This window comes from Mustela putorius, unplaced genomic scaffold (assembly GCF_011764305.1).
Source record: "Mustela putorius furo isolate JIRA1106 unplaced genomic scaffold, ASM1176430v1.1 tig00003834_pilon_pilon_pilon, whole genome shotgun sequence".
In the NCBI taxonomy this organism is placed as follows: Eukaryota; Metazoa; Chordata; class Mammalia; order Carnivora; family Mustelidae; genus Mustela; species Mustela putorius.
The window spans coordinates 24,637,390-24,648,720 of NW_025421987.1; the positions used below are offsets into that span (position 1 = coordinate 24,637,390).

Here is an 11,331-nt window from a genome sequence, read left to right on the forward strand (position 1 = left end):
TTGAGGAACTCTTTATAGACCGTGGATATCAGCCTTTTCTCTGTAGTGTCATTTGTGAATATCTCCTCCCCTTCCATGAGCTGCCTCTTTGTTTTGTGGAATGTTTACTTTGCTGTGCAGAAGCTTTTGATCTAGGTGAAGTCCCAAAAATTCACTTTTGCTTCTGTTTCCTTTGTCTTTGGAGACATATCTTGAAAGAAGTTGCTGTGGCCGATATCAAAGAAGTTACAGCCTTCTCCACTAGGATTTTGATAGATTCCTGCCTCTTGTTGAGGTATTTCATCCATTTTGAGTCTATCTTTGTGTATGGAGAATGGTCAGATTTTGTTATTGCATACATAGCTGTCCAATTTTCCCAACACCATTTATTAAAGGGATTGTATCTTTCCCACTGAATATTTTTTCCTGCTTTGTTGAAGATTAGTTGACCATAGAATTGTAGGTCCATATCTGAACTCTCTACTCTGTTTCACTGGTTTTTGTACCATGCTGTCTTGGTGATCACAGCTCTGTAGTAAAGCTTGAAATTAGGCAACATATGCCCCCAGTTTTGTTTCTCTTTTTCAAAAATTCTTTAGCAATTTGGGGGTTTTTATAGTTCTATAAAAAATTTAGGATTGTTTGTTCCAGATCTTTGAAAAATGCTGGTGGAATTTTGATCAGAATGGTATTGAAAGTGTAGATTGCTCTAGGCAGTATAAGGCGTTTTAACAATGTTTATTCTTCTGATCCATGAGAATGGAATGCTTTTCCATCTTTTTGTGTCTTCTTCAATTTCTTTCGTGAGTGTTCTCTAGTTCCTCAAGTACAGACACTTTACCTCTTTGGTTAGGTTTCTTCCCAGGTATCTTATGGTTCTTGGTGCTATAGTAAATGGAATCAATTCTCTAATTTCCCTTTCTGTATTTTCATTGTTAGTGTATAAGAAAGCAACTGATTTCTGTATTTTGATTTTGTATCCTGGCACATTACTGAATTGCTGTATGAGTTCTAGTAGTTTGGGCTGTAGTCTTTAGGGGTTTACATATAAAATATCATGTCATCTGTGAAGAGAGAGAGCTTGACTTCTTCTTTGCCAATCTGAATACCTTTTATTTCTCTTTGTTGTCTGATTGCTGTTGCTAGGACTTTTAGTACTATGTTGAACAACAGCGGCAAGAGTGGGCATAGAGATGCAGGGAAAAGAGGGGCCACAGGTACTCCAGTGTTCATTCAGCAATTGCCACAATCACCAAACCATGGAAAGAGCCAGAATGCCCTTCAACAGATGAATGGATAAAGAAGATATGGCTCACATATACAACAGAATATTATACCTCCATCAGAAAGGATGAATACTCAACTTTTGTATCAACATTGATGGGTCTGGAGGAGATTATGTTGAGTGAAATAAGCCAAACTGTGAAAATTAATTATATGGTTTCCCTTACTTGTGGAGCATAAGGAATAATATGGAAGGTATTAGTAGAAGGAAAGGAAAAGTGAACTGGGGGAAATTGGAGGGACAGATGAACCATGAAAGACTGTGGACTCTGAGAAACAAATTGAGAGTTCTGGAAAGGAGGGGTGGGGGATGGGTGAGCCTGGTGATGGGTATTAAGGAGGGCACATATTGCATGGAGCACTGGGTGTGGTGCATAAACAATGAATCTTGGAACACTGAGAAAATAAAATTAAAAAAAAAAAAGAAACATTACCAGTGATAAAGAGAGTCATTGAAAAATTATACAGGGTTCAATTCACCAAGAAAACAAAATAATACTAAATATGTAAGCACTGATCAATGGAGCTTCAAAAAACTGATAGAATGGAAAGGAGATATATACAAATTCACAATTAGAGAATAAGACTATCGTACTCCTTTTTAGTAATTGATAAGACGAGTTGAGGGGACATTAGTAAGAGTAGAAAAAACCTGAGAAATACTATTAACTAACATTATATTTATAGAATATTCCATTAAGCAGCAGCAAAATATACAGTATTTTTATGTGCATACCGAATGTTCACTAAAAGACACCATATTCTGGGTAATATTTAAAATTATGAAATTAATGCAAAATATAAAACATAACAGAATTTAACTTGAAATCAGTAAGACAAAGATACCCATTAGTTTTTATATATTTAGCAATTAAAAACCATCCTTCTAGGAGTGCCTGGATTGCTCTGTTGGTGGTATGCAACTCTTGTTCTTGGGGTTGTAACTTCAAGCCCCATGTTGGGTGTAGAGATTACTTAAAAATAAAATCTTTAAAAAAAAAAAAGAAAAGCCTACCAAATATCCATGGATCAAAGCGACAGTAACAAGTGAAGAATAATATATTTTAAATACAATGAAAATGAAAATACAAATATTTAAATGCGTGGAATACAGCTAAAATGGTGCTTATAGAGAAATTTATATCATTAATGTTTATTGAAAAAAGAAAAAGGAGTGATGTGATGAGCACTAGGTGTTATATGCAACTGATGAATAACTAAACTCTACCTCTGAAACCAATGATGTACTATGTGTTGGCCAATTCAATTTAAATTAAAAAAGGATTGAATTAATGCTCAATGTTTCTACATTGACACTATTAAATGAACAAATTGAACCCAAAGCAAACAAAAATAAATTTAGAAGTTAAGAGCAGAAATCAATTAAATTGATAGAAAAATAAGAGAAAACTCAATCAAATGAAAAACCTTGTTCCCTGAAAAGACCAATAAAATTTATAAGCTTTTAACAAAACTGGTCAAGAAAAGAAAATATTTAAGTCACTGAGTGACTGAAAATGCAAATATCTGTAGAGAAAGAAGGTACATCATTAGAGACATTATAAATGTTTAAAGGACACTAAATACATAGTTTGAATAGTTTTATGTACAAAAATTTTGTCAACTAGATGAAATAAACAAATTTTCTGAAAACATACAAACTACCAAAGCTTATATAAGAAGAAATCATCTCCTGTGGCACCGGGGTGGCTCAGTGGGTTAAGCCTCTGCCTTCAGCTCAGGTCATGATCCTAGCGTCCTGGGATCAATCCTCATATTAGGGTCCCTGCTCAATGGGAAGCATGCTTCCCCCTCTCCCACTCCCCCTGGTTGTATTCCCTCTCTCACTATGTCTCTGTCAAATAAATAAACAAACAAACAAACAAACAAACATCTCCTTAATTTCTTTCTTCTGTCTTGTTGTTAGTGTATAGAAATGCAACTGATTTCTGTGCATTGATTTTTATATCCTGTCACTTTACTGAGTTCCTGCATGAATTCTAGCAGATTTGGAGTGGAGCTTTTTTGGGTTTTCCACATAAAGTATCATATCATCTCCAGAGTGAGAGTTTGATTTCTTCTTTGCCGACTTGGATGCCTTTTATTTCTTTTTGTTGTCTGATTGCTGAGGCAATCAGTGTTGAATAACAGTGGAGATAGTGGACAGCCCTACCATGTTCCTGACCCTAGGGGAAAAGCTGAGAGCTTTTTTTGAGAATTGTATTCTCTGTGGATTTTTCATAGATGGCTTTAATGATATTGAGGTATGTACCCCCTATCCCTGTACTTTGAAGAGTTTTGATCAGGAAAGGATGCTGTACTTTGTCAAATGCTATTTCAGCATCTATTGAGAGCATCAAATGGTTCTTGTCCTTTCTTTTATTAATGTATTGTATCACATTGATTTATTTGTGGATGTTGAACCAACCTTGCAGCCCAGGAATAAATCCCACTTGGTCGTGGTGAATAATCCTTTTAATGTACTCTTGGATCCTCTTGGCTAGTATTTTGTTGAGAATTTTTATATCCATGTTCATCAGGGATATTTTTGGTGGAGTCTTTATCCTTTTATTTTAATAAATGAATTTCCTAAGAGAAGGAAAAGAGGAAGTGCAGGAGGTATCAGAGGCAGGACTTAAACTCCTTTTTCTAGAGCTTTCACTCTCTTTGTATTAAGCATAAATAGCAGTTCATAAAACTATGTATACTGCAAATTTTCTTATTGCAAACATGTGGATATATGTATGCATGGACACTGTGCACTTAAAGGCATATGAAAGCTGTCGTAAATATGACTAATAATGTGCAAAATCTCTACCCAGAAAAAGAAAAAAAAGCTTTTCTGAAAGAAATTGAAGAATACCTAAATAAATGGAAAGATGGGTTGGAAGATTCAATATTGAAAAAACTATCAATTCTCCCTAAATGCATTCACAGATATAATAAAAACCCAGTAAAAATCACAGGAGGTTTTCTTATAGAACTGATAAAGTTGATTCTATTACTCACATGGAAATGCAAAGGATATATAATAATAGTCAAGACAACCTTGAAAAAGAACAAAGTTAGAGGATTAATAATACCTGATTCTATGACTTCATATAGAACTTCAATATCAAGACAGTGTCATATTGTTGTAAACATAGACAAATAGATCAGTGAAACAGAATAAAGCCCAGAATTAAAAAAAACATATAGACAGCTGATTTTACAAAGGTGCAAAAGTAATTTGGCAGAGAAAAAGATAGTTTTTTCAACAAATTATGTAGAAACAAATTGGCTATCTATATGCAAAAGAGGAACTTTGATCCAGAGAATACACAAAAAGGATAATAGACATAAATATATAATAAAAGAAATACAACACCAAGAGCACCATCCACAAAATAAAAAAAGATAATTAATTTCATTAAAATACTTGCTATTCAAAAAATATTTCTAAAATAAAATGACAAAAGAGAGTATTTCAGAAAATATGTATAAATTATTTAGCTGATAAATTATGGTTTCATATTCAGATATATGGAGTACTATCAAAACTAAAAAAAAAAATCTGATAAATAATCCAATTAAAAATTGGCAAAAGATTTGAATAGACCACTGCAGATGGCATACAGAAGTCAAATTAGGGCACAAAATAATGCTAACCATAATTAAGGAATTTGCATGAAGAAAGTGCAAATTAAAACTACAGTGAACCACCACAAACTACCTATGAAAATAGCTGAAACTGAAAAGACAATCAACACCAAAAGCAGCAATGCACACATTTTGTACTCATAGAAATGCAACAAAATGAGTTAGGAGATAAGGACACAAAATTTGAGGCAGCAGGAAATTTCAGCCAAGCTTTGGTTATGGTAAAAGATATCTCTGGGGGCACTTCAGTGGCTCAGTTAAGCCTCCAACTCTTAATTTCAGCTCAGGTCGTGATGTCAGGGTCTTGGAATGGAGCTCAGGCCAGCTGAGTACAGATTCTCAAATAAATAAATAAAATCTTAAAAAAAAAAAATCTACCTCTGCACATCATGCTGCTTAAACACTCAACCATTTTGCAGAATATTCACAGTGACTTCTTTTATCTGTTATTTTTTCTTCACTTCCTTTAACTAATAACATTTTTTTAAAAGATTTTATTTATTTATTTGACAGGGATCACAAGTAGGCAGAAAGGCAGGCAGAGAGAGAGGGGGAAGCAGGCTCCCCACTGAGCAAAGAGCCTAATGCAAGGCTCCATCCCAGGACCCAGAGATCATGACCTGAGACAAAGGCAGAGGCTTAACCCACTGAGCCACCCAGGCACCGTTCACTGTTAACATTCTAAAGAATGTTGGAAATCCAGGAAAATGGATTAAAAAATCTATCAAAAAATACATCTCTTTTCCTTGCTTATGTTGGTAGCCATGATGCAACTGGATGTTAATTTTTTTAAAGATATCAAATCATCATAAACAGTTAAATTAAGTTTTATTTTTCTAAATAAATGTTCATTAGTAACTTTCTCTGTAATGAACAAGAAACAAATCTGAACCAACTTTTAAATCGCTCAATAGTTTTCCATTATATTAGGTTAAAAAAATAAAGCCCCTAACCCATCCTCCAAAGTCCGTTGTGATCCATATATGCTGGCCTCCCAGATCCCAACTGGCTCTTGTCTGCTACTTTCCTAATATGCCAGCTACATTTACAATGCAGTTCTTCTCCCATGATATGGGCCCTCTGAAAATCTAGGCCCTACAAGTACAAAAGCCTTGTGGATGACACAAATCCAGAGGCAGCAATCACCATATAAGAAATGAAGACCTTCAGGCCTCACCCAGACCTACTCACACAGAATCTGCATTTTAACAAGCTCTCTCTCTAGGAGATTCACAGGCATTAAATTTTGAGAAGCACTGAGCTAGGGTACCTCTCAACTGTGGTGCCTTATCTTTGTTTCCCTTTGCACTTCCCCTGACCTTTGCCTACTAGGATTTTTCATCAGATTTCAGCTTAGAGTGTGGAGTCAGGTCTAGATCTGGAATGTAAGCTGCAGTTTGCATGAGGACAACTTTCCTTGGGGACAAGTTTCCTTGGCTCCTGAAGGGAACCTAGAACTCTGGCCTCAATAAATCATGTATGATTAGCTCAGACAAGAACATATTCATCAAAGCAATTAGAATAACAACTATTTTATAGTTAAATTGATTTGCATAACATGCCAAAAATTTCATTTGTGGTGGAAAGTAATGATATAGTGTGCAAATTAAACTGTTACAACTAGAACTGTATACATGACATAATTATGATTTTGCAGGCTGTAATGCCCAGTGGGACATGTGGACTTTTCATACAGATTCTAATCTGCAATGCCCAGAAGAACAGCTTGGTTTTGTCCTAAAGGGAACCATTAGGAATTCTTCACGCCTTCCTCTTCTGGTAAAAGCACACAGTTGTACAACTTGGTGACTTTTGCATTCAAAGCAGATTTATATAAACAACATTTTGCTGTTTTGGTAAATGAAGCCTCCAGAATGAATCGGTGTGCAAAGAATTGCTGCTGGTGCTACTGTCATTCTGGTCCAACTCTTACTTTTTTTCTACTTGAGAAAGCCTAACCCTGAAAGGATTTCCACAATGTCTTAACAAATATTGGTAAGGGATTGATTTATGTAATACTCCTCATTTTTTATAGAAAGCTGAAAATACTGTTACATTTAGAAATAATTTTGATTTAGTTTATAAGATGACCAAATAGCAGGTTGAAAATGGAAAACAACTAGTATTATACTATATTTTAACTACCCAGAAGTTAAATAAAAAGTTGAAATAAAAAAGAAAAGAATACAAATAATGAATAATCTAATAATATTTTGTTATTGTGAGTAAATCTTGGTAAGCAAAATAGCTCTAAGACTGACTGTAATCTTTAATTGTATTTAATTATCTGGCTAGTAAAATGACAATGACTCCGTAGGATGAATTTTGATACTAAAAGGTCAGACAGCTTAGAAATGGGTTTAAGGATTTAGGTCATAATGTTTCCTATGTAAGAAATCTCTCTGATGATTCTGTTCAAAATGTTTATTCCATTTAATTAACCACATTCTCTAACTTTTTAAGTTAAAACACTTAGCTGTTCACCTGTGTATCCTTGTACACTCTCACCCACTTTTGACAATAATTTCGTATACATGTACGAGAATGCAGAAAATGTCCCTCCAGTGTCCTTTCTACTTTCTGACTTAATAAAGGCCCACAGATTGCACTTGAGAATTTTAAATTATCTCGTAGTTTGGGATTGCATGGAAGGAAACCAATTCCAAATAAATATATATTTACCAATTGCAATTATTGGCATAGGTCGTTTATATTGCTAGGAGTAGCTTCCAGGCTTTAGCTCAATTTTATTCTGCTAAAACCTAGTGGAGAGGAAAGAGCTCTCAAATGAAATGAGAGTAGTTAGAGAAACTCAGTTCTAACTACAGTAACCACAAAATAAAGTGACTTTTAAATGTGGAGTGTGCTTTCAGCAATGTTGATATATTTATGACCAATACAAAGTTTCTAGCCTCATATTAAAATGAAAATCTCTATTTCATACACATTTTCCATAGAAAAATAAAGTTGGAATTTGGAATGAAAGAAAAAGAAATCGTGCCCACTACTGAAATGAAAACCACAGTTAAGACAAATATTTACCTGGAGTGTCTGAGCTTTTCCCCCAGTTTCATCTTCAGCCTTTCTCTGATACTTCCTTTTTCTCTCTCTTCATGTCTTGGCTTTTCCAATCCCTATCCACCTACAAAAACACCATGGATACTCAGTGGACAGCAGCTGATTGCCATCTCCACCCCACATTCCTCAGCACACCGTATTTCGTTCTCCTCACTGTTGTGCCCCATGTTTCCCATTCTCCTCTCTGCTCTCTGACCTCAACTCCATCAGAAAATGGACATTGCTCTCACACAAGTCACCAGGAATCTATTAATTCCCACACTTAATGATCATTGCTCTCTCCTATTCCATTAGAGCACTTATTTCACTTTTGGCACTGTACTTCACTTTGTCCTGGTTGAGGTTTTTTTCTCCCTTTAATTCTGCAACACTCAGCTTTCCAATTCCTTCATGCATCTCTGGCCACTCTGCTCAGTGTTCTCTTCCGTTTTTTCCCTTTTCTCACTTTGTAAGCCAGAGCTCTTGGTTGTCAAAAAAAAAAAAAAAAAAAAAAGAGTTAATTGAAAGGAAATTGGCTTTCATGTCAAAATGTTAGGGGACTGGAGAAACCCACTGGAAAAATGGGCAGGAACACAATGCAAGAAAGTCTGTGAAACAGCCAAAATCTGTCCTAGTCTATCTAGCTCGCTAAGAGCTGCTGTGCTTGCTACTAGATGCAGACGCAACAGCTTCCTTTGATATGCCTACACCATTGAGGTGTAGGATACATTTTCTAGGGTCATGATATTGTTTCCTTGGTTGACTTCACAACCCAAATTCTCCTTTTCCCCCCTGGCCGTTTGTCCCCTTCTCTCCATTTACAAAATCCAGCATAGGTGACTTTTATGGGCAAACCTACAGCAAGTCCTCTATGATGGAAAAGTCAGTTTATAGAACTTTTGGCTTCTGGACTTAATGACAGCTTCTGTTTGCCACCAAGAGTCATATGGTAGAATAGATGATCAAATGTTAGCCAATGCATACATGATGTATATCCATTTTGTAATCTCTTTAACTTCCACAAGTTTCTTTCTCCTCCTTCTCTTTTACCTTATACACTTTAATGGATAGGTCATACAAAACTATGCCTTTAGTCACTCTAATGACTCCCAAGTCATCATTTCTATTAAGCACCTATAGAACTATTCTGCTGAGTGCATTTCACCTGGGTGTTTTCGAATGCTCCTTGAAAAAACTGCCTGCCACACCTGAGTCCTCAATCTCAATGCTTGATAACCATCTACCCAAGCACCAAGTGTCTTCTTTTTTCTACACCGACCAACTCCCTTCACATTTATTATGTCACTGAGTTTTATTGACTGCACATTCTGATATACTTTGAGCTACTTCTTTGTCCCCTCTTTATTCCCAGTGTCATATTGCACACAGACCAAGAACTGCACATGCTGTTCAAGCAGCCCGGGAGCTTTTATAAAATGCACATCATTCCAACCAATTCATGAGCTCTCAATCAATTTGTATAGTAATATCTCAAAACCTATATTTTGTACAAAAACTGTCCTAGCCAATTTTCTTGTATAATTTGGTTTGGGAATTGCTGGACAATAATATTGGCTTCCTGTTTAGTGTTTTTCCTCTAGTTTCCTCTCCCTTCAGCCCATTTTCTACAACCAAATATTTAATTTAATAAACATCTGAGGATGACACTCCGTTTCTTAAAAGCTTTCAGTCCCAGCCTATTGTTTGAAGGACACAGCTGAAGATGTTTCACAGGGAACTGATCACTTGATGATCCAGGCCTTTCTAACATTTTTACTTTTCATGCTGCATTAATGTCCTATACACAGAACTTGCTCATGTTCAGTATGTTTTTCTTATCTTCTAAATCTGTTTATCTTGTACATAGTTTGAACTTAAGTAGTTATATTTTTGCAATATAAAAATTCCCCCCAATAGTTGCCATATTAGAGGAAATAAAATTGAAGTGCCTTCAAGCTAGTGTATGGTTTTATTTCAATTACCCTCACTGAACTGTCTTTTATAAATCATTAATGAATATTCTTTTTCATTTACACATTTAATTTCAGAGACCATCTATTAAGAATATGGAAACTAAAAATGCAACAGAGCTAGAAGAGTTTGTTCTCACAGGATTCACATATCAACCAGAGTGGCAGATTCCCTTGTTCCTGGTGTTCTTGGTTATATATCTCATCACCATTGTGGGGAACCTTGGTCTGATTACTCTCATCTGCAATGACCCTCACCTTCACATCCCCATGTACTTATTTCTTGGGAGTCTGGCATTTGTGGATGCTTGGATATCATCCACAGTATCCTCCAAGATGCTGGTTAACTTCTTTGCCAAGAGCAAGATGATCTCTCTCTCTGAGTGCATGGTACAATTTTTTTCCTTTACAACTGGTGCAACCACAGAATGCTTTCTGCTGGCAACAATGGCATATGATCGCTATGTGGCTATATGCAAACCTTTACTCTATCCAGTAATTATGACTTACAGACTATCCATGCAACTGTTGGTTTCATCATTTGTAGGTGGCCTTCTTCATGCCTTAATTCATATAGGCTTTTTATTCAGATTAACCTTCTGTAATACTAACATAATACATCACTTTTACTGTGACATCATGCCATTATTTAAAATTTCTTGTACTGATCCTTCTATTAATATCCTCATAGTATTTATTTTTTCTGGATCAATTCAGATGGTCACCATTCTGATTGTTCTTATATCTTACACATTAGTTCTCTTTACAATCTTAAAAAAGAAGTCTCTACAAGGCATAAGGAAAGCCTTTTCCACCTGTGGAGCCCATCTCTTATCTGTCTCTCTGTACTATGGCCCGCTTCTCTTCATGTATGTGCGTCCTGGATCTGCGCAGTCAAATGATCAAGATATGATGGATTCTCTATTTTACACTGTCATAATTCCTTTCTTAAATCCAATGATCTATAGCCTGAGAAATAAGAAAGTCATAGATTCAATGAGAAAAATGTTGAAGCGAAATGCTTAGATTTCATACAAATATCTCTTCTCCTTTCATTAAAATGACAAATTTATGCCGACTAATGTTGGTATGATTTTTTTTTGCAGTTATAATTACCTTAGTCTTTCAATGACTAGGAGGGTCAATCTAATAATCTCCTTAAAATATTTGTGTGTATTTTTCAAATCCCACAAGAAATTTTATTATATATTTTTTATTTTTTTGAAGATTTTATTTATTCATTTGACAGAGAGAAAGAAAGAGACAGCAAGAGAGGGAACACAAGTAGGTAAAGTGGGAGAGGGAGAAGTAGGCTTCCTGCTGAGCAGGGACCCCCCCCCACCCAATGTGGGGATCAATCCCATGACCTACAGATCATGACCTGAGCTGAAGGCAGAAGCTT

The 11,331-nt window shown here is 35.6% G+C and overlaps 1 protein-coding gene across 1 annotated transcript; it reads left to right on the forward strand.

Moving 5' to 3' along the window:
* The first annotated feature begins 10,025 nt into the window (after positions 1 to 10,025).
* Positions 10,026 to 10,955, forward strand: LOC101689292 (olfactory receptor 5H2-like). The gene has a single exon (XM_013046115.1). The coding sequence runs from the start codon at positions 10,026 to 10,028 to the stop codon at positions 10,953 to 10,955; it is 930 nt and encodes a 309-aa protein (XP_012901569.1).
* The last annotated feature ends 376 nt before the right edge of the window (positions 10,956 to 11,331 follow it).